Here is a 23943-nt window from a genome sequence, read left to right on the forward strand (position 1 = left end):
GCTCCTGCTGCCACTGAGGGGACAGGCCCAGAGGTTTCTGGGTGCGCGCAGTACGGGAGACCCAGTGCACACCCGCTCGCAGCCCAGTGCCGTAGCAAAGCCCAGCCGCCTGCGGGCCAACCTCCCGCCGCCGCGCCCCGCGGGCCCCGCCCGCCAGAACTACCCTTCCCGTCGGGCCTTTCGCCGCAGCAACGTCCGCCGTCCCAGGGGGCCGCGCGCGCCGCGCTCTGCCATTGGTCGGATTTGAAAAGCAGCCGCGGGGCGGCGTGGCCCTGTGGCGGTTGTGCTGGGCCGGGAGCGGCGCTGCCTGCGCACGACGGGGGTCGGCGGCGGGGGGCGCCCAGCGAGGGGGAGGCTCTCGCGTAAGTTCCACGGGTGCCGGGGCTGCTGGGCTTTCGCTTGAGGGGGGAAGGAGGCGGTGATTGTCGCCTGGGGGCCGCGGAGTAGGGAAGCAGTGCGGGTGACCGTGGCGGGGGGTATTGAGGCTTCTCCCCTTCGCTTCGCCCTGCTGCGGCCGTCGTTGCTAGCGCTACGGGGCGGGGGGGCTGCGCGAAATCTTCGGTACCGCGGTGGGTCGTGCGAGCCGGCGGGGGGTGCCCCTGGGCCGTGGCTGGCGGAGCCTGCGGCAGTGTCCCCTGAGAGCTTCGCGCCGTTGCGAGGCCTTGAGGTAAAAGGTTGGTATTTTCAGAGGGAAAACTGTCCTTCTAAACGCTTTTGAGCGTGAGGGCCGGTGCTTTGTGTGTTACGTTGGCTGGCAGGCATCCCGTGTGCTCCGGGGCCTCTGCGGCCCGTTGTGCCGTCTGCCGGCCCTCCAGGCCCCGTGCGCGGGCTGTGCCGCGCTCCGCTGTGCGCGCCGCGCAGGGTCGCCTTCCCTTAGGCCGCCTGCAGCTCTGGACTCTGTTGTCATGATAAACAGAGTTGTAATAACATATGCCGCTGTACAAGTTATTTTTTCGTGGCTACAGCCAGGCAATATACTAGTTTACGCTGAAGTATCTAAGGCAATCGCAGCGCTGGCCCAGCCCGCAGCTCGGGCTTTGCGGGCGGGCGGTGGCCCCCCTGCCCGGCTGCAGGGACACCTGTGGCGCCAGCTTTGCATGCGGGGCTTTGTGTTTATCTTCTGCCCCTTACCTAAAAAGGCACGCAATGAGAGCATAATCTTGACAAATCACACTTTAACATAAGCTTATACTTCAAGCAACAGAACTGTCAGTTTTCTAACAAATGAGTTTCCTGCCAAGGGCTGATAAGAGTTTTGCGCTGCGATTTTTCTGTAGCTGATGAATAGGACTTCCACATCGTGATAGCACAGGTATGTTTCTTTCCAGTAGTATCTTATTCCCAGGTCAGTGTTTTTTCAAGCTCTGGTAACATTTCAGGCCAAGCTTTTCCTGGTTTTCATACAGTTGCTTGACCAAAATAGAAACTGTAGATTAGAAGAAACAGAGTAAACGTGGTTGCTTAGTTTACATATAACTTTACCTCATTTGCAGCTTGGTGATGTTTGTCTAGCTTCACAAAGTTCTGTATCTGCCTTCTACATGCTAGATGGGAAGATTGCACTATTAAGTGTTTTGGCACCGAAGTGCAGGCATGTTTCACGTTTTATGCTGGGGGGAACAAAAATGCTTTGACTGCTTAGTAAGCAACACTCTTCCTGAGCAAAGAGGCTTTGAACCAGCCCTGGTCTGTCCATTGTTTCAATGAACACTGTGTGTTCACCGTTAGTATTTAGAGAGACAATACATATGGGTCTCTGTAGCATTGATATGGGGATGTAGTATTAGAAGACTATTCAGTCATTGTGACCAAAGCTTCAAAACTGTAGGAGGCCATGTGGAATGTATCTAATTGCTAGAATGAATGCTTGCTGCCATAGGCTATGGATAATTGTCCAATGAGTTACTTTATATTTACTTAAATTAGTTATTTAAGTATATAAACTTAATCCTTAAAAATGTCCAAGTCACATCCGTAATATCACAGAAAAAAGCAATAGGAGTGTAAAGTGCAGACAAAATACTACTATTTTAAATAAAATACTTTTAAAAGCTTATTTCAAAACTTACCTGTCTAATATCAACACAGGATCAATTTGTTTTCATTTTCTATAGCAGCATTTCACTGCCCAGATTGAGATGCACAAAAATAATTAAATTACAGATAAATAAATGAATTTCTGATCTGGAAAACGACTGGGAAAAGTTACTAAAAAACAATACTTGTACTCTGGTATGACATCTTCTAATTTTCTGGTGTCACCTTAATAGCTAAAACTATTAGGTTTTGGAATGTTTCTGAACTCTATGTTGCATTAAGCTACACTGTTATCTTTGTAATAGCAACTGTTTGACAGGTCCTGCAAAGGCAAACATGAAGCTTGGGTTGCTCTTGCAATGAGCTTTTATTCTAAAGAACACTATAAAGGGGTGATGGAAAAGTAGATGTGGAACAGTATGATTGGTTTGGTCTTTTTGTTGGTGTGTTGTTTTTTTTTAAATCCTGTGTCAGACATGGTTTTTAGCAAGGTTGTGGTCGATGTGTAAGGCTTTTCTGTGCTAAGCAGTTGCTTTTCATTGAAAGAAGAATGGATGTTCTTGTTTCATCATGATGCAAACCCCTCTGCAGACTCTTTCCCCAGCTATCAGAAACATGCTATGTAAATTATGACAAGGGTGAAGAAAGATTTTTCCTTAAAGAAATTGAAGCTTTCTGTTGCAAACTGACTTGTCTTCTAAGTGACTTCAGAAGCTCTACATTAGGTAGTCGGAGAGGAAAAAATAGTTTTATTTTATCTTTCAGGATGGAACCAACTCTGGATAACGTGCAAATTCTCAGACCTTCCTACATTGCTAGTGTTGAGCTCCTTGAAAGGACAGGACCAGTAAATGTGGAAGATATTAAAGCAGATCTCTCTGCTGACTTTTCTTTGGTTTCTTCAAGCTCAGACACAAGCCAGGTAAGAAAGCTTTAATGTTGGCATTGTTTGGATTTTTTTTTTTAAAAAGCTTAGTTCTTTCATCAGTAAGAGCAATCAGAATTTTACAGAGAAGATAAAAAGCATCTTTAATATGTTTCTAATTTGGAGGAGATAGATAAGATTAGATAAAGTTGTGTGGTGCTGCATTCGTACGTTATTGGGTGCATCAATCTTCTATGAATGAGGCTAACTGCCAGTCCAGAGCAGCTTAGTCATAGAATGTTGTTGTGGGTTTCATTCTCGATCTCTAGTTAGCCTGAACGTAGAGAGTGTGTGTGTGTGTATATGTATGTGCTGTAAGATTATGAACTCTTAAGTTATCACAGCAAACTTCTGCAGGGGCCTTGTAAAGCACTTTTAAAAACTGATATAGTAAATTACTTTTGCTACCCCTGTCATCAAATAAGTGTTCAAAGTAGCCTGTTGAAAATAAAACTGCCTTAACATGCTAATTATCAAAGAATCTAGTCAAATGTCTAACTTTTTTTTTTCTCTCCTTAAATTAAGAGGAGCAGTTTGGAGTCTAAGGGACACATAGAAGTTTGCTTGCGTATTAGGCCACTTACATCGCTGGAAAGAGACAATGAATTTCAGGTGTGGCATTGCTACATTTAAAAATACTTGGAATGTGTGAGGGTTTTTCCCTTTTAAGTTGAGCTCTTCATAGTCTTTCCATACCTGTATTGATTGTGTTTCCTTTTAATAGGACTGCATCTCACTTGAAGACTCAAGAAGCGTCATACTGAAGCCCCCCAAAAACTCTTTGAGTCGGCTAAGTGAAAAAACTTCTGGACAGATGATGCAGAAATTCACTTTCTCAAGAGTAAATTAATTGTCTTTAAAAGTTTTTAAATTTCTGGAAGAAGTTGTTCAACTTATTAAATAACCAAGCAAATTTTAAACTGTCAATAGTGTTTAACATTATAAACATACAGAATGTAAAAGATTTTTTAAAAGTCTTTAATGATTGCTTAAACAGAATAACAATATTTCTTGGGTAATGCTTAGGTGTTTGGACCTGAAACAACTCAAGAAGAATTCTTTGAAGGTACCATGAAGCAACCAGTGCAAGATTTCTTAAACGGATGCAATCGTCTTATTTTTACATATGGTGTTACAAATGCTGGGAAAACCTACACGTTCCAAGGTATATCTAGAAATGAGTTCTCCTTGAATGACCTTCTGTTTTTTAAAGTGAGGATTCCTTCTAGCAGCAATATAACTCTTTGCTTTATTTAAACTGTAAGCCCTATACATTGTCTTCTCCTGAATATTAATAAAGAGCCTTTGAAAGGCTCCTTCCATAACAAGTATCACTAAATCGCCAACAAACAGTCGCTCCCAGAGTTAAAACATGTAGTGTTATTGCTTTGTAAGGCTCTAATAATTTCAACGTAGTGTGTGTGACTTCATTTTTTCCTCCAAGTATCTACAGTGTCAGGGAGAAGGGGCAGCTGGGGAAAAAACACTTTGTATATATCGGGATGTGAAAAGTGTAAGTCATTCTACACCAGACTAGCTTTTAATTTTAATCATTATGCATATGACTTTCATAATAATAATCTTGTATGCACCATCTTCAAATAAGGAATAGTATTTCAGTCTGTTTCAATTATTATAGGCAGAGATTAAAAGTTTTAAAACATGTTTGATTACTTCCAAGTATTTCTGTCTTGTCTCAAGCTTCTGAGCTTATCAGTAATACCCTAGGAGACTTTGTCTTCTGATGCCCTAGTTCTGTACTGTTAAGTCTCAATATCCCTTCTGGTCAGAAGATGTCATTTAATTATTTTTCAAAGCATTTTAACAAATGAGGTGATTTGTTTCGCATGGAAATAGTTTCTTCTCTAGTGAAATGGCAGTTCTAGATGCTATACTGCTCATTTTATGTGCAGAAGTAGTAGAAGGACAATGAGTTTTGTGCCATGGGAAATTGATTTTTATAGAAGTGACATTGTCTTCCAAGTGATTATCTATTAGGTGGTTTATTACTGAAGAATACTGCCAGTACTTTGTTACCATTAATCTGGGGCAATAATGGGGATGATCTTTCCATTCCTAATAAATAATAGGTAAATAAAAAACACCAGAGTTCCTAAAGTGTATAAGCCCCCCACGCTTTACTAGTTTGGGGTATACTTTGTTGTGTGTGTTCTCAAGAATTTCTGATTCATGACTTTTTAGATTCTGGAGATTCTTTCTTGGTATTACATTTTTTAGGATTTAACTGTCAGCTCGTGATAAGATTTGGCAGGGCAGAATGTTGCTCACTGGGTGCCATGATTTCCTCTTCTGTTATTCCCATTACTGTCAATGTAGCCTTTCCACTTCGGCACTACATGGGAGTCTATATTCAGTCAGCGGCAAAGGACTTAAATGAAAGATGAAGCAGCTTTTCAGGACTGGTCGTTGTTTGCCAGTGACAGTTGCTTTGTTCATATTAAATTGAATTAATTGTTAAGTGGTGTTGCAATAAGCAGAAAATGGTTAGAGAAGAAAGGAGATTAGGAAAAACAAATGTAATATATTATGTGGTTACTAGCTTGCTATTTGAGTGCAACCAGATTTTTACATAGGTTCTGACTTAGGTGACACAGGTAGGGCTGTCTGTGGTAAAAACCTGTCTTTCAGGAGTAGGAGGAATTATCAAAAAGCTGGAAAGTGATGCTGTCAGTCTGAGATGGGACAGCAGTTTCTTCCACTCTCCCTTCTCCTCTCTGATTTAGAAATCAAAGATAAATGAACCCTTTTTAGAATTGCAGCCCTAAAAACTAAGGCTTTTATTGGACTGCTTTTTGCCTTTCAGGTGCAAAAGTAGTATGCTCTGAGAAAAAGATCTGGGACAAGGAAAGGAGTGTCTTCACGAGGCTTCTAGAACTTTTTTCATAGGGTCTATGGAATTAGGACAGGACTAGAGCCGAGAGATCAGAATCAGTTGTATTTCGAGATTACTTGCATGAGAGAGTGTGAAGGCAGCCTGAGAGATGCAATTGAGAAACTGCACATATCTATTAAATGTCTGTTGGTCGTGGTTGGTTTGTTTTTTTGGTCCTTAATGCTAAGCTTATACAGAGTACCCCAGCAGTTCTTGTTTTATATTATGTGCCTTTACTGTCTAAGGGATACAGCATGAGCTGTTGCTGAAAGCCAAATACCTTTCAAAACACTCTTAATGACATTTGTGTTACCCTGAGAATACAAAACCCCACTGTTTCATGCTGTAAGTTACCTCCAAATTTCTCATGTGTTACCTTGAGGTTAGAATTGCTTATCCTTCTGTCTTCATTTATCTGTATACCTTGTTCACAGTAATAATTAAACTTTCTTTTGTGTGTTGCTTTCAGGGACAGAAGATGATGCTGGTATTCTTCCAAGGGCTATGGATCTGTTGTTTAAAAGTATTCAAGGAAAGCTATACACAACAATGGATATCAAACCCCACCGGTGCAGAGATTATATAAAGCTGACTAAAGACCAAGTGAGAGAAGAAACTTCTATTAAAAATTCAATACTTGAACTAACAAAAGAGGTAAAGAGCACTTTTATTCTATACTGATAAGCACACACATCTTCAGATATCTCAGTGTTACCCTCTTAATTTTTCAATGGGCAAAGACTCTGTATTGGAGCATACAGATGTATCTTTTTGCTGTCAGCCAGCTATTCAGATTAGCAGTAAAGTGAGCAACAGAGCTGATGAACCCTGTTCTGTGGATTTCTGTCTTGTGGCTGAATACTTAATGGAATGTAAACCCCAAGCTTTTTCCTATAGTGTGGACACCTAATAATTTATCCTCTGGGGTTGCTGGTGCTTAAGAAGGGCTGAATGCAAATAGTCTTCCCATCTCTAGAGGTGTGGTAGGTCTACTTCAAAGGCAGCTCCTCTAAACTATCTTTCAGGATACTTGAAAGAAATTAATGACTTTGAGGTTGAAGCAATTTTTTTTTTTTAAAAAACAGCAGATGTGTAAAGCAAATATACAGAAGGATTTATAAAGATCTGAATGAAAATGGTTTTCTACTGGACTTCATTCTTTAACAGACCACTGTTGAGTGGTCCAGAAATACGCTCCAGTTTTATGAGTTGCCTGGAATTCTAAAGCTGCTCAGTCCAGTTACAGATACAGGAGACGTGTATTTCGTATAAGCACTTTTTCTTGGGCTTTTAATTCTGAAATTAATGGAATAATATAAGAAAAACCCTGACCATATGTTAGGAATTGGAACTAGAAAGGAATTGTTGTGGTGTTTTTATTTTTAATGAAGTGGTATGATAGGTTATAATGGGTTGTTCTAGCTGTTGTGGGATGGAATGGATCTGTTACCTTGATTTTTAGCAGTTGGTTAGCTGGACTTCTCCAGTGTGGAAGGCAGGTGGCAGCAAAATGCTTCAAGACTTCAATTTAAAAAGCACAGACATATGTTAGATCTAGCTCTAGCAGTCTTTAAGGACTTCAGAAAAATGTGTTGTGTATGTGTGAATATATATATATGTCCCTCTAGTTTCTGGAACTGGTTATAAGAACAAGTTTGGTGGCAAAGTTCGCATCTGCTTCAACAGAGACAAGTTTGGGTGGGTGTTTTATACGTGTAAAGCTTAAATCTAAAAGCTTTGATTGTGTAAATAATTATTTCAGGAATCACTTTATAGGATCCTAGCTTTATATGAAATATAGTCTTGACAAAACATTTAAAAAAAAACCCACACACAAAAACCTGAACCAAACCACACCTGTTCTTTAATCCACATTTCTTCTCTTAAGCATACTGAGTTTGGTAGATGAATTGCACTTCTTTGCAGTTCCATGCCTAAAAAACCCAACAAAAACATCCAACCAAAACTGGGAACAGAGTGTATGAACATTGTAAGGTCTAGCTGTAGGGATTTGTTCTATTTGTATATATATGTGTTTTTAAAAGAGCTTAGCAGAAGAAATTTATCTTTTCCTTTCTAAAACCTAGACTCTTTCGACTGTGAAAAGTTTCTACAGCCTGTATCATAAAGCAGTAAGTCACTCACTTTAAGTGAACGAGTGTGCTATGTCTAGCTCTGTTTCTGAGGGCTGACCTAGTAAGCTGTAAGATATGGAATCCTGAATTAGCAGAACACCAATAATAAAAATTTTAGTCTGGTGAATCTATAGAGTCCTGAAGAGTAATGTGTAAACTGCAACTGGACTTCTGCAAATCATCCTGTTAAATCGTGCTGTTTCAGTGTTGGCTCCCACCCCTCTATTCTGTGACTAGTTTTCTTGTGGTTTAGCAAGCTGAAATGCTATATACTGTAATAAGGTCTGGTGTAAGGGAAGTGTTGGGAATGAGTATTAAAGTAAGAGCAACCCTTGCAATGGGAATGTACAGGTGCATTGAACTAGGCATGATGCGTAACCAGAATCTTTGTATTGGCATGTGCAACTATGCTGTATTCCTATTTGGTAGGACCATAGAGCTGTTACAAAGTAACTGGTGATGTACTGTCAACAATGTGTGTCTTAGAAACTCTGTTCTCTTTGGCAGGTAGACCATCAAAACAGCTCTAACAACAAAGCACCCATTGATTCTGAGGGTATGTTTTATATTAAATAATTGCAAATAAAGCTGGTAAAGATGCTTTCTTAAGGTCAATAACTAACTTCTGGCCTACGTTAAAAATAAAATGACTACGTGTATGACTGAGTTGGATAGTGAGCAGGTTATCTGGGCAGAAAACCCAAGGATAAAATGGTTAGAATATCTGAACGGGCATTACAGGAGATGAAATTATAGCAAGGAAAAGCAGTACTAGTTATGCTATAGGCCCTAGTTGTATCCTAAGGGGCTTTTGGAGTACTTGTAAGTAATCAGATAAACTGAATTCTAGCATGTAAAAATTACCTAAATACTAGGTTTGCTTAAAAAAAAATCAGTGTGAAATATACTTGCTAGTTTAATTCTGTCATATTGAAGAGACTTGAATAATTGTAACAAAGCTGTGCATGTTTGATAGAATTTGCAAGTGGAAAAGGAAGTGGTAGAGTAGGTGTCTTACAAATATGTAGGGTAAGCGTGTGACTTTAAGATACTTAAGAAGGAAGGGGGAAAAATGAAATGGATTTTTGTCTGGGATAAGTGGTTTTTAGAAGGCTGCTGTGATATCAGTTTTCACTTTTTTTTAAAAAATAAATTCTATTTACTAGGCCTATATTGACTTGTAATATATCTGTACTTGGCAGATGTGGAAGAACTCTTAGACCTGGAACAATCTAGCACAACTCTGAAAGATTACACGAAGTTTTCTGTTTGGGTTTCATTTTTTGAGATTTACAATGAATGTTTTTATGATCTGCTGCTTCCTATGTCAAATGACAAGAAAAGAAAAACACTACGCCTTGCTCAAGACATCAAGGGATGTTCTTATGTAAAAGGTGATGAAAATACATTGCAAATTGCCGAATGTAATTTGAAAAGTCAATCTTCCTGTAGTAGTGTTTCTTTCTAGATTAGAAAACTCCTAACTGCATTACTGTGGCACAAGAAACATCTACTTAGAGTATGAAAGGCAACAATCTACATACACAGAAATAGCTGTATCTTTAATAGCCTTTTTTATTCTTGATTGTACTTTTTAAAGGCCTGCATGCACTCCACTGCCTTGATATTCCTTTGAAATAGGAGAAATATTGAAAACAACTGGCAAATTTGTTTGTGGTTTGGTATTTTACTTTTTTTTTTTAAAAAAAAAAACAAAACAAAACTCCAGAAGTTTCTAACTGTAGTTAAAATCTGCTCAACAGGTTTTTTTTGGGGTGTATTTTAGTATTTTCTGTAGAGAAACAGATTTCAGAGAATGTAGGAAAGTGCAGTCTGACTACAAATTACATAGTACAGTACTTTTAGCTTAATCAAAACTGTAATGTAGTTTGTCTTGGTTTGAAGAGGGTGAGGAGTTAACAGAACTCAAAATAACAATTCAATGCTTGTTTCTGGCTATAGAAAAAAAGACTTGAAAATACTTTGATTTGTTACTGATTCTTTGGACAATCAAGGCAGCAGTTTTAAAGGCTTTTTTGTAGGTGTTTGGCCTGCTGCTTTTATCTTTCATATGCCAAACTACATTAAAAACCTGAATTAGACAATAAACCCAACTCCTTCATTTCTTCAAAGAATAGAAAATGTAGGAAATAGTCTCCTTTGAGCTGTACTTCAGCATAATTTTTTGTATAAAGCTTAGAAGCATAAGGCCATTCCTGATGTTATTGAGGAAAACTGGCCAACAGTTTTCCTGGTTTTCTTGGTCAGAGCTGGTATTTTTGCTTGTACAATTTTGATGACCTCTAGATTAAGAAGCCACAATATTAATATTAAAAGTTCTATTAGTAGGATTGTGGGTCTTTAGTGCATACCCAGATGACATACAGTCATCATATTGCAGACAAAATTCTTAACTGGAAAAGATCAATGAAGCCGATGGTTTTGAAAGAGATCCAGATGGCATACCCCCGACCCCCTCCTCAAAACTGTAGTCTAAAGCAGAAGCTATCCATGTGGAATTCTGTCATGATGAATATGACCACAGGGCTTTCTTAACCATATTAGACCCTGCCTTTTTGGCTTTTCAGTGCTCAGGCTAAGGTTGCTCCCTTAATTTGGATGGAATATATTTCAGTGTGCTAATAGGATGAAATGATGTAATATTTGTCCTTTCTTTCCCATAGAAGGGGGAATCTTGATCTTATTTGTCGTAATATAATTTGTCTGAAGCAGGCTTAGGAAAACATTTGTATGTCTTAAGTATATGTATTATTCTTGGTGTTCATACGTTATCCCCAATCCCTTCTTTCTATTTGATAATGATATTTACAAGATGATCATGTTTGTTCTTTCTAAAGATCTGCAGTGGGTTCAGATTTCTGATTCTAAAGAAGCTTTTAGACTTCTAAAACTGGGGTTGAAACACCAGAGTATTGCAAGCACGAAACTAAACGCTACCTCCAGCAGAAGGTGAGAAATGTTTTTAAAAACATTGGGCATAGGATGCTGTGTAGGAGGAAGGAGGAACTAAAATACGGCTTGTGGCTTTTAGGAGGGGAAGAGGGTTTAACAAGGTCTAGATATCTAGGTTCCAGTTTTGGCATCCTTTAGCAGTATGTGACTCAATGCTTTAAGCCAAAAGGATTCAATCCTTCAATAAGACAAACAGGTGCTAAAGGTAGTAGTGTTGTATCAAATACTGTCCTTCAAGCAAAACCACTTAGCTTTATTCCGTCTAAACATCTGAGGAAAAAGCAAAATAAGTGCTACATATATATCCCTTTAAAAGTTTGTATCTAATGAAGTATATGCTTAGCTATGTTAACAGATTCAACAATGATTTGAACAGATGTTGTGGAGGCTAAAAATATTTTGAAGGTAATGTTCTACTATATCACTTCTCTGCTGATTTAAACTTCTCCTTTTAGTCACAGTATATTCACAGTTAAGGTACTGAAAATAGAAGATTCAGGAACACCACGAGTGACCCGAGTCAATGAGTAAGTTCAGTGTCACCCCTTCTGTGATGTTGTCGGTTCTCTTCAATGTTGATGTACTGGTACTGCACTATACACCCAGTGCTTCCTGGTAGGGCATCATGCATGTATGGTGGTTTCCCCACCTCCTACGCTCATACAGTACTTGGCCCTCTACCTCAATCCATCAGGTTGCAGTGCTGTTCTATATTTCGTCCCTCTTGTTCAGCACAAGGTTCTGCTAACCTGCTATATTCCTAAACTCACGTAAATTCTCAGAAGGAGGAGGACTGCAGGGGTGAAATAAGAACAATGTTGTGAAAGGGTTTGGCAGGAAGTAGTGTGAAATTTCATTGGGGAAGCAACATTGAAAGGATGGAACTGTTCATGCCGGTGAAAATCAAGCAATTCTTCCTCTAAGGAAGGTGATAATTTTTAAAAGTGAATAATTTGTGGATGTTCCTGTCCTGGCTTTGGCTGGGATGGAGTTGTTTTTTTTTCCTTTGTAGCTGGTACAGTGCTGTGTTTTGGATTTGGTGTGAGAGCGGTGTTGATAGGACACTGATGGTTTTGGTTGTTGCTGGGTAATGTTTATACTAGGTGAGGGACTGCTCAATTTCTTGGGCTCTGCCTGTGAGAGGACTGAAGGGGTGCAGGAAATTAGGAGGGGACACAGCCAGGTCATCTGAACCAAACTGGCCAGGGGAATTTTCCATTTCGTATGATGTCATGCTTAGTATATAAACTGGAGGAAGAAGGTGGGGACATTTGGCGTTATGGCATTTGTCTTCCCAAGTAACGGTTATGTGTGATGGAGCCTGGCTTTCCTGGGGGTGGCTGAACGCCTGGCTGCTGATGGAAGCAGTGAATAAATTCCTTGTTTTGCTTTGCTTGTGCACACGGCTTTTGCGTTACTTGTTGGGTTGTTATTATCTCAACTCTCAAGTTTTACATTCCTTTCCGATTCTCCTCCCCATCCCTTTGGGTGAGAGGGGAGTGAAGGAGTGGCTGTGTGGTACTTAGTTGCTGCCTGAGGTTAAACCATGACAGTTCCAAGGCAAATGAAGTGAATTTTTCTTTGTCTTCTTTCAGATTGTCAATGTGTGATCTTGCTGGATCAGAAAGATATACCAAGACCCGCAATGAAGGTGACAGATTGAAAGAGAGTGGAAATATAAACAACTCCCTCCTGATTCTAGGCAAGTGTATTAATGCACTCAAGAACTGTCAGCAGTCAAAGTAAGTCCTTTTAAAAGTTGCAAGCTGGGTGTGGTTTTTAGCTATTGCTTACAATGTTTAAAAGTTATTGTTTAAAATCTACGATGTTAACACTGAGTTTTTGGTGAAAAGATGTAAAGAATTGTAGAGTCTAAACTGTAAAATCTTGTTAATCTACCAAAGTTATCTTTAAACTTGCCTTGTTTTGCTCTTTTAAGTTGTTCAAATTCTAATATCCTTTAAACATGCTATCATAGATTTTTAGCAATCTAACTTTCTTCTTCGGAGCTTGGCTTATCAAACAAACTTCAGAATAAGTTTAAAACCCCCTTTTCACTAGTGTTATAGTAAGAGTCAAATTTTCAGCCTTTTGTTACTCCTTTGTGACCTAATTCTATTTTCTAAGTACTGCTAGTGTAACGCTTTTCATCAGTGGGATATTGCTGTGCTATCATAACTGTGCGCTGTTTGACAAAATTTGTCTTATTTTTTTCTAAATCTGGACATAACTTAAACACTCACCTCCTGATCTAGTTAACTGTATGCAGACAAAAGAAAGCCTTTCCCTTGTTTGTACCCTAGCTTGAGGATCTAAATAAGAGTAAAATAATACAAAAAGTTAGTTGTCTAAAAACCAGTACTATATATAGTAACTGTCCAGGAAATGCTTTCTCTGTAGGTTCTCATTTGAAGATCTGTCCCAGAAGTTAAATGAACTTGGGTTGAATATGCCTGGCTGTGCTTTGCCATACAGCCTGTTCAGTCTTTCACACCTTAAGATACAAAAGCTTTGCTAGTGTCTGTTCCTGATTAAACCTGTATTTTGTGAATTTACAGTCTGTCTTGTCTTCCTGTTCTTTCCAGGGAGGAAGCTGCTTAGAGGACTGTTAATGTGTTCAGAACATTTTTTTTTTCTGACCCTGCTAACTTGGATTTTTAACAATATAAATGTTCTGAGGCATGATCTCTTAAAGTGTTAATAGATGCCCCTTGCAAGTTGAATAAGAAGCAGTAACTTTCTTAAAGTGATTCTCATTTATCAGTCCTGTAGCAAAGCTACTTATGAGCTATATATGTATTCTGGAAGGAGTGTCACTATTTTGCTGAGTTCTGCAGCACTACTCCTATAACTGAATAGCTGTTGTGTGTCCAAAATGCAGGCAATATATTCAGTGGTGAGTGTGTGTTTAGCCATGTTTTAGGATTTCTTATAGAATTTCCTGTAAGCATAAAAAAACTACATCACCAGCTGTTGGATTCAAGGGCACAACTGGATTTAGGAAATGACAAACTGCTGGGGAATTAGGGAAAAAGTTCTGAAAAGTATCTCCATATTTAGTGAATACTCGCTTTCTTGCTTAGGCACTTGCTACTGTCCATTCTCAGAGGCAGGATAGTGAGTGAGAGGCATCTCTGATAACGTTGGGTACTGCATGCCTAAACTAGATGTGTGTCTTTCATGAAAGTGGAAAGGAGGAGAGAGAGGTGGGATATAGTTTACTGTAGCAGGAGGCTATGTGACCCACCCTAGGCTAACAGTTGAACAAGCTCTTGGTTTTAAGTGCTCCCATTGATTGTATTGCTATAGCCTGTGTGAGATAATGGCTACAGCAGCAGTCACAACAGCCATACAAGCTCTTCCAACCGTTGTATCTAGTCCAAAACAATTTAAACTGATTCCAAGACTACTGCTTTCATAAATACTTCCAAGTCTTCAGGCTGGATAGCTCTTGCACTGACGGAGTTATTAAACTTCTGGTTATTTGTTCTTTTGTCTTTAAAGGTTGCAACAGCACATACCCTTTCGGGAAAGTAAGTTAACTCATTTCCTTCAAGGATTCTTCAGTGGAAAGGGGAAAGTATACATGATAGTAAACGTAAGCCAGTGTGCTTCAGCATATGATGAAACACTCAATGTGCTAAAGTTCTCTGCTGTCGCACAAAAAGTAAGTGTGTTGTAGTTTATCTTGATCAGTACTTCTGATTTGCATTTAAAGAGCAGGTTCTCTCACTTCTAAGAATATGAATTTAGTTACTGGATTTTTCTGTCCCATATTCCAATCATATTTTCTAATTACTCTTAGTCAAGCTTTATTTCCTTGTAAAGCCTGTTTTTTAAAAAGGCTTTCTTGCAACTTTTTTCTTTGGAGTGTGGGCATGGGAGCATCTCCTGCTGAAAAATAAATAATTTCTATAAAATGTCCGGCCTAACAAGACACTTGGTATGTTTTGGAAGAAATTCCTTAAGATTTAGGTAAATGTTTCTTCTGTAGTCATAACGTGACCTCACCTAGGAGCAGTTCTAGCTGCCCCATATACTACTGCTATCTTAATTTGGAATACTGCTCACTTGAAATATCAGTAAAATAGGTTGAACACCAAAGAGCTTGAAAGGCTACCATTGTGTCCGTAGAGGCTTCAGTGTGAAGGTGGAGGTTAAGCAGAATGAGTAGCAGTAAATGCAGTGATATAACTGTGGCGAAGTTGGAAGATGAAAGTATCCATGGCTTCATTAAGCCATGGAAAACTTCTGTTGACAGATATGTTTAAAGGACAATAAATCAAAGCCTTTGGAATGTGGGCTCATATAAGCAGTATAAGTACACCACCAGGAGGAGCAGACTGTAAGGATGATACAGCTGTTCAAGAAATAGAATTTGTAGGATGGCACTTGGATAATGGAACAAGAAACTCAAATTATAGGGAATACAGAAATCCTGGTGCATGAGGTGGCAGCCCTCTTGGAGGTTGTCGAGCTAGTGAAACTTGGTGTTCCTGGGATCCAAAGAAGGGTTAGGCTATCAAGTGACTCCTTTGGACTCTAGTTGGGAACTGTTCTACATAGTGACTCGAAACAGTGGATAGGCTGCAGGAGCACCATGCTCGGGAGACCTATAGGAAAGTAACAGGTATCTCTTGGAAGTGTCAGTAGAGGTTTAAAAAAGTACTGATGACTTTGTTCTTTATTTTCTGGGTAGGTTTTAGTTATGGACACATCTGTTCTTCCCCAAGATCAGTCTTTTGGCCAGAAAGCAGCAAAAGAATCATTACGTAGTCATACTAAAATGCCAAGGAAAAGAGCTACTATCCTATGGGACAGGAGCTTAGAAGATGTGATTGAAGATGATGAGATGGAGGAACAACATTATACATCAGGAGAAGCAGCAGTGCAGAAACATGAAGAAAATAAAGTTCTTATTGGAGAAGAAAAATATATGGTATGTGCCAGGACTACGTTAAGAATTGAGCATTAAGAACTAAAAGTGGGATTACTCATAACTTGGTTCCTATTGTGGGAAAACGCTGTGAAATGTGTCTAAGTACAGACTGAGCAGTAAAGTAAGAGTTGCAGATTTAGCTTTCTTTCCTTTTGGTAACCTATGGTCAATGTGCAGCAAGTATTACCTGGTTTTTAGCAATACAGTAGACTGTTCCTTTGTATGCTATGCACAAGAAAATTCTGAAAACTTCTTTAAGGAACAACAGTTTTAGCTGCTTCTAGGGAAGACAAGGAGGAGGGAACAGAGAACTGTTGTGTGGGGGTTTCATTAATAGGGCCCCAAAAATTAGTATTTAGAAAACAAAAGCTAAATCCTGTGGAGCTTAAGCCTGGTTTTAAGACAACTTCAAGAATTCTTGTAAAAAAAAAAAAAAAAAAACAAAAACCCTTGATGCTCTTTGCAAATGCCCACTCTGTGTAAACTTATAAATAGTTGTGCTAGTACCAAACAGATATTTCAACCTATTCATGAATCCTCCTGTTTACAAATAAGTTAATAAAAGAATTGGAAGAACTTTTGCCACTTGGAAGAGTAAAGTGTTGTTGTAGTATTTGAGGAATAGGAAAGATCTCCCTTCTGGGAAACTTTTTTTAATGAAAAAATTAATACTAATGGTAATTCTAGATGCTGCTGAATCTCATAGAAGAGTTGAAGAACAGACTTATTACTGAAAAGAAGAATAAGTTACTGCTAGAACTAAAAGTTCGTGAAGAAGTGACACAAGAGTTTGCCAAGTACTTTGCTGAGCAGGAAAGAGATTTCAAGTAAGCTATCTTTAAGTAGTTTTAAAGTTACTGGTTAAAAAAAAATTCACTTATTTCTTGACTCCTTTGGCCATAAAAGACTACACTTTTCTGGTAGACTTAGAGCATCTGTTAATATATTGGTTTGTTTGGACTATGAGATCAGCAAAAATGCTGTGTAGTAAAGGCTTGGATTTTGTGGGGGTGGGTAGGGCTGTGTATGTATAATCTGTGTGTTGGTTCCTGTGGAGCGCTCTTTAACAGAAGAGCTTTGTTGATAGGATGTCTATAGACAGTGTGACACTTGCAAGTTCTTTGGTTATTGCAGTCTGACTGATACTTCAAAAGGGTATTCTGGCTCAAGAAGCTTAGGAAACAAGCCTGTAGTTAAGTGCTATCCATAATCTCTGTATGTATTTGTCTCCCCCCTTGTCCCTCAGGGGAGTGTGTGGAAATATACTTTTATTTTGGTGTAGCAGCACTGTTTTGTTAACTCTGTTGTGCAAAAATAAAGAAGGAAACATCTTTAGGCAGCTGTACTAGTAACTTAGCATCTCATATCGGCTAGCTTTTAGCTGACTGACTTTTCTTCCTCTAGAGTGCGCCTTTCTCAAGAACGAGAACAGCTTGAAGAAAATTCTGAAAGACGCCTGGAAATCTTCAAGGAACTCGTAAATGGTTATAATAAAAATGCGGATGAAGAAAATAAATTAAAAGATCAGCCTTGCAGTGAGCAAGCTGGACCTCTGGTATTTTTATATCCCCCCCCCTCTTTCCCCATAAGATCCCTCTTACTAGCTACCTGTTATAGTCATGGTATGTCCCAAGGATTAGAAGGATGGCTTCAAGGAATTGCATGCTGTGTAACTATATCCTCAGCAAGATAAATTTATCCCATTTAATAGGAGTAGGTGCTGACCTCAAGTATGCATTTAGGAATCTTTGGAGTTTTCTGCATTTCTGCAACAGAGTAAAAATTACAGTATACAAAGAAATTGGGGCGGGTGAAGCTGCAATTATGGTATACAATCTATTGCATTAAATGCCTTTTAAAAGGTATCTGAAGCTGACTTCTTGGGCTCCATATATGGACTGCACTGGTGTGGTCCCAGAGACTTTCCCTTGAGGCTATTGTAGCTACAACTGAAGCAATGAGAATTATATCTACAACTAAGCCATAACAAGGCTCTTAACTTGAGGCCAGCTGTTGTGAGTTTTGAACACTTTGTTTTTAAAAAAGAGGAAAGCTATAAAGTCAATGTTTTAAGTACAACTTAATCTGATAGGATGCCACAAACTTATTTGACCTCACAGACTTTTACTGATAAATGAAAATTTCAGATGTATTCCTTCTAAAAGTGTTCACTTGCTGTGTTCGTTGATTATTTTCATTGAGTAAAAAAAAAAATGCAAGTACCATTTATATGGCATGTGGAGGGGATGCTTTTGTGGTGATAGAAAAAGAAATGTGACAGTGGGTCATTAAATGTTATAAAAAATAAAGTAGCTATTACTTGATACAGGAGGCTTGTGTTAAGGTAGACAGCAACTGGCAATTAAAACGCATGTGAATTCACAAAATGGTTTTGAAGCCAGAATTAACTGTACTTCTATGTTTCCGTTCATAAAGGTTTTTCAAATTTTCCATAGAAATAATGGCTGTTGTGTAATTATTTGCAATTTCTAAATGGATGTAAATTGTCTTTCAGGATGAAGAATATGGCATAAGGTCAGGCACCCACATTGGTTTTGAGGGTATTATTGATTCTCTGCAGAATGATGTCACTGATCTCAGAAAGCAGGCAGAAGAAGCACACAAGTACCTTGTGTCGCTAGGGGATCCACAGGAAGCTATAGGCTGGCTTGAAGAACAGCTGGGAAAACTTACCACTGAACTGACCAAGACCAAAGAAGAGCTGACAAAGAAAACGAATGAACTAATAAAAACTGAAGAAGAGCTGGCAAAGAAAACCAAAGGTGAGCTGAGTGGGAGTCTGATGTGAAAGGAGGAGGGAAAAAAAAAAAAGAAAAAAGAAATGGCTGACTAGAATAGAAATGATAATCCAGTTGATCAGGGTTTTGGAACCAAACCATATGTATAGAAGTGGTAACAAATTGTTGTATGTGTTCAGGTTGAGCAATTCTGTGGGCCTTGGTTATTTCATTTTTAAGACAAAACTTTAAACTGTCAATTGCGGACTTTTGAGTTGAGGGGTAAAATGTCAAACTTAATGACCATGAAACCAAGAATCAATTTGTAATCCCTGCGTTTCACATTTTGCTGGTGCAGCGTTTTCAGATATCCTGTGGAATATTCATAGAGGGAAAAGTAGCAATGCCTCATATTATGATTTCAGAAGTCACTTGACAGGATCTATATTTTATAGGAGCTGCAAGGCCCAATTCTTCTGTTCAATAAAACCCTAACCCACTTGTAAATTGTCAACAATGTCAATAAATGAATCTATGCAAAAACTACTGAAGATCTGGAACAATGGATTACTAAGTAAACTATGCAATGACTGCCTATTTGATGCAGGCTTCTTTTCCTGTTACAGACTTTGAAATGCAGATGGCTAAATTGGGTGAGTCTGCTGAGCAGCTTAAAGAAGCAACTGAGGTAACTTTCTCAAGGAAAAACTTCTGCAAAATTATTTGTTTTAGTACAAAATTCCAGTAGTTTAAAATATTACTGTAGTATGCTTCTAGCTTTTTTTTTTATATCAAGCTTAGCTTAACTGATCTTGCTTCTAAATGTGTGGTATTGTTCAACAATTTAACACTGACAACTACTTTCTTTTCCAAGAAAATGAATACACAGAATAAAAGGATTCAAGAACTAATGGATATTGTGGAACAAAAAGATGACGTTATTAAGAGATTACAAGATTTGATATCCCATTTAGAAGAAACTGTAAAAGACTATGTAAGTCTTGGACATCTCAATTGTATTCGTATAAAAAATCTAAATCCATGCTTGTAATGAGCTTAACTATTTGGGAAAACAGTTCTTTTCTATATTGTTGCTGATTGCTTGAAATGGTAGCAGTTGAGTTGTCATTGAAACTAAAGTGACAGTAAAATGGAGGAGAATCTGAAAAATAGGATTTTTGGAAGCAGTGATCTGGGGTTATTGGAGGACTGTAGATGAGACTGAAGAGCTGCTCTAAAGAAAGAAAACCTCCCTTCAAACTGGGAGGACTTGAGCAGCAGGAATAGAGGGATTATGTCACTACCTCCTCTATTTTTGCCTGGATGGAAGAGATTTTACCTCAATTAAGTTTGACCTTTTGCTGAAGTTAGAAGTTAATAATGTGAGAAGGACAGTGATTGTGCAAATTGGCAACAAAAATCAATGTGTTCCACCCGCCACCACCACTATGCACGCACACCTTCAAAGGAAAAGCAATAATATTCATATACTGAGCAGAGTTTGAACTAAGTGGATGGCCAGGGTATGTCTGCTTTTGATGTGATTAATAAAACTTGTAGCTGGCTAGTCTACTACTGGCTGCTGAATGCCAGAAGACGAGCTTGGCTAATTGTATTCAGATTAAAAAAAAATAAAACATGCAGTTAGTTTTGGTTGGTCTTTTTTGATTCTGATGGCCAGTAACCTGAAGTAGTTCTAAGAACATTTTAAGTGAAACTTAGTCAGCACGCTGATTTCTCTCTTCCACTACAAACTTCAGGCTTTGACCATACTTAATCTTCTACTCCCTCTCCATGCTGCACAGTGACTTCACGTTCCAATAGTATCAATGCTCCAAAAGTGATAAGAGTTCTGATGACTGCTTCCTGTTACTACTCCTTCAAAGAGCAAGTCTCCAACTCTGTCCAGTGTTTCTACGAGACTGTGGCATGAAACTTAAAACATGACCACAAACCTCAAGTCTGTTCTATGGATGTTTTTTTAATAAAGTAATTAAACATGAGTAATAGGTCCTTGGCAACCCGCATGGCTTGCCACTTGTCATCTGGCAAGTTAAAAAAATTGTTCTTAGTCGAATATGTAGTTTAAAGTATGTATGACAGAACTGATTAGACTTTAAAGTTGCGTCAGATCTGTCATGACAAAAATGATTTCTGGCTTTGAAGGCAGTTAAAACTATGATAAAGTGACAAGCTTGCAGAGCTGATCATTTGTCCTTTGAATAAATGGGGAATTTCATCAACTCTTTCGAACACTGGAAATTGGTTTTGGGTGGTAAACAAACTCATCTTACATGCAAGTCTTGCATTTTGTAGTTTCCTAGTCTCTTGCTCTGGTTTCTGTATAGTGCAAAGGATTGTGCTTATTTGTACCTGAGAGGTGTACCTGCTTTTGGTTTAAGTAACTGATATGTAACTGACTTGTTGCTCTGACAACCCCTGTACTTGTCACCTGGATAGTTTTGGATAGGATAAAAAAATATTTGTGTATAAAAGATTACTAAGCCTTGTAAGTCCTCACTTTGTAAAACTTCAAAGTGATTGATCTTATTTTAACACAGGACAACACTGTAACTACCATTAAAAGAAAATTGTCAGAAGAGAACCCTGACGAAGTGATTGAAAATGACCAGCTTGAGGATAGTGAGGAAACTGTATTGGAAGTGGGAAGAAAACGTTGCTTTGAAAATAAGCCTGCTGTAGAAGAGCCTCCTACAAAGAAAGGTACAATTTCTACCATCACTCAACAGGGGGTCTCCCAAAAAACTGTGATTGCTATTCCAGAACAGAAGCAAAAAGTTGTGAAGCGTAAACACTACATTGTGAGGAAAAAATCTGCTATGTTAAACTGTAAATTAAAGTAACTGTTATGTGTATATATATCATCTGTTTTGCAGAAGGTGTGATACTGTTCACTGCTAAATGCTTAAAATAAAAGTTAGTTTTCTAAAGTTGCATTTTGCTGCTTTTTCTTATCTGTTAATGTACTTGCAGACTCAGCTGTCATTCTTAAGCAATTTCTTAACAGTTGTTTTGTGCAAAACTTGCTGTTGCTGGACTTGGGGGGTGAAATAGCATCTCCTGCTCAAGCTCTTTAAAATTGTCTAAGCAAGTATCAAACATGTCCATGACTTACTGTGTGACTGAACAATCGGTATGTGCTGTGAAATTTGATGTTTCATTCCGTATGCATGCTGTGAACATGCCAGCTCTGGTCAAGGTGACAGCACTGGCAAAGGAGAACAGCTTTCTACTTGAACTGAAGTAAAATTAAGTCCATAGATGGCATATTTTATGCAGCTCTCACGTTTGCACTTCCAGTCTTTTTGCTTTCCTTTTTTTACTTGTGAGCTTGCCAGTCTTTTTAGAATGAGAGGAATAAACTAGCTGTGGTTGAAAACCTTCAAGGATAAGGGTGAAACTTACAAGGACGTCACTACTTCTGTTATCTATGTCATGTAAGTCTATTAGTATAGGGACTGACTTGTGCAAAATGCTATTTGTAAGATCTGCCTGCCTGTAATTTGACTTTGGGGCAGAGCTGGGCTTGTTTCCCACAGAACTATGGGAAGCATATGCAAAAGGAGAATGTAAGGTCTTCCCTTTGTGTCCCTTATTTTGTTGCCTTCCTCCTGCAGAATAGGTGCTAGTAAGAAAACCTTTCAGGCATTGTTTGGGTGAGGATGGGATAGAAGAGGAGAAATATAAGAAGCAGAAAATACCTATCTTGATAAAGAGGGATAAACATGCTAAAAGGAGACTTGCCAAATTCACATGATCAGAAAACTGAGGATACAGATGGTGAATAAACTGAATGCTGGACTGTCATTCATCACATTCTACAGTGAAAGAAAAAGGGAACCTTGTATCTAGTAGAAGCTTAGCTTAATTTTCTGGAACAAAGCACTTCATGCAGTGGATACTAAACTTCTAATATTTGCTACCCTAGAAGGTGGGAAAGGCAGACAAGCTTAACCACCAACAGGTTCATACATAGATACTGAAAGGTTTAAGCAGGGATGTATAGTCTCGAATTCCTCCAACGTACCCAATTGTCCTGTCAGGAAAGGTCCGTAGGAAATGGCTGAGTCTACCAGCAGTAGCAAAAGAAGGTAAAATATTGGGCTAGTTCAACTGATGCTGTTTACTCCAGTAAGGAATTTCTGGTGTTTGTACAACTTGTTCAAATAAGTATGACTTAAAGTGTCTCGTAAGAGAAGCCTCTGTATCTGTACCAGACATATCTCTGATCTGTCTTTACCATCTTTGGTTGGGATGAATATTGGGTCCTAGCATGACCATTTGATGGTGCCATCTATATAAACATTACAGGAAGGGGGTGGGAAATGAAGCTGATGTAGACTTCTTGATATACTAGATAGATAGTGGTAGGTTAGTCATAATCTTATGACTGAAGCTTATTTAAACAAACAAAAAATAGAAAGGTGATAGCTCCTCTCAAACAAGAAATTACAGTGGATAACTATCCATGCTAATGTCAGCACTGAGATTTTTTTGGGAACAGGCTATTCAGTCATGTTAAATCTGTTTATTTTCAGATGTTGAGAATACAAGGCATCTGATTGAAAAATTGAGTTGCTAGATGCTCCATAACAATGACACTTAATAATGTATATACTTAAATTTAGTCATTCTCTTTAAACGTGCTTGGCACAATAAAACAATGAGCACAGCTGCATTATGATGGTTTTCTTGTGGAATCTAGATATGCCAGTGGCCTATGACCAAAGTTTATTTTGGGAGAAAATAGGTTATCTTGTCTGGAAGTTCAGGATTTTTGTACTTTTCTCTAGGACTTGCCTCCCATGTTTTGGAGTGAGTCTCTTTCTTCCTTAGTGCTTCCTGCATGAAAATTTTCTGGATTGAATATCATGTATCTTCTTGCACTAATGTTTATCCAACTGTGCTGCATGATTGTCAATGTCCCTACTAGATCAAATCTCAATCCCTTTGTGAATGATCATACCCTTCTCACTATAGGTGTTGGACTAAGGTCTGATACTTTTTTCATCTTGCCAACTTAAACCACAAAATATGTCTTCAGACACCTCAGCACCTCTCCCTTTTAGTGAAGTATGTAAAAAATTTGTGTCCAGTATGAAGAATGTAGTATTTTGTCTGATGTGTTTTCTTGGGACTACACAACTGGGCTATCAGAGAAAACAATCTCCCAATCCAAAAATTTTAATCTTGTAGGATTTAGGAGCATGGTTTTACAAGCCAAAGTAAAGCTGCTGTTGTGTCTGACCTAGCCAGAGCACTTGATGTGTTTATTTAGAACA

The 23943-nt window shown here is 38.6% G+C and overlaps 1 protein-coding gene across 2 annotated transcripts in view; it reads left to right on the forward strand.

The window, feature by feature from the left end:
* Positions 1–224: 224 nt before the first annotated feature.
* Positions 225–23943, forward strand: part of KIF20B (kinesin family member 20B) — a 43495-nt gene continuing 19776 nt past the window's right edge. The window contains exons 1-19 of one of the 2 annotated variants that reach the window (XM_055804155.1): positions 225–362; positions 2803–2959; positions 3488–3574; positions 3687–3803; positions 3989–4127; positions 6325–6509; positions 8498–8546; positions 9193–9384; positions 10849–10960; positions 11419–11490; positions 12559–12705; positions 14468–14630; positions 15663–15902; positions 16590–16729; positions 17307–17457; positions 18484–18685; positions 19267–19328; positions 19515–19634; positions 21202–21364. In XM_055804155.1, coding sequence (XP_055660130.1) covers positions 2804–2959; positions 3488–3574; positions 3687–3803; positions 3989–4127; positions 6325–6509; positions 8498–8546; positions 9193–9384; positions 10849–10960; positions 11419–11490; positions 12559–12705; positions 14468–14630; positions 15663–15902; positions 16590–16729; positions 17307–17457; positions 18484–18685; positions 19267–19328; positions 19515–19634; positions 21202–21364 — 2497 coding nt within the window. In that variant the 5' untranslated portion in view covers positions 225–362; position 2803. Of the gene's footprint in view, positions 363–2802; positions 2960–3487; positions 3575–3686; positions 3804–3988; positions 4128–6324; positions 6510–8497; positions 8547–9192; positions 9385–10848; positions 10961–11418; positions 11491–12558; positions 12706–14467; positions 14631–15662; positions 15903–16589; positions 16730–17306; positions 17458–18417; positions 18686–19266; positions 19329–19514; positions 19635–21201; positions 21365–23943 lie in introns of both variants that reach the window. The other variant, XM_027788847.2, reaches the window with a different exon arrangement.

This window comes from Falco peregrinus, chromosome 1, assembly GCF_023634155.1.
Source record: "Falco peregrinus isolate bFalPer1 chromosome 1, bFalPer1.pri, whole genome shotgun sequence".
NCBI classification, from domain to species: Eukaryota; Metazoa; Chordata; class Aves; order Falconiformes; family Falconidae; genus Falco; species Falco peregrinus.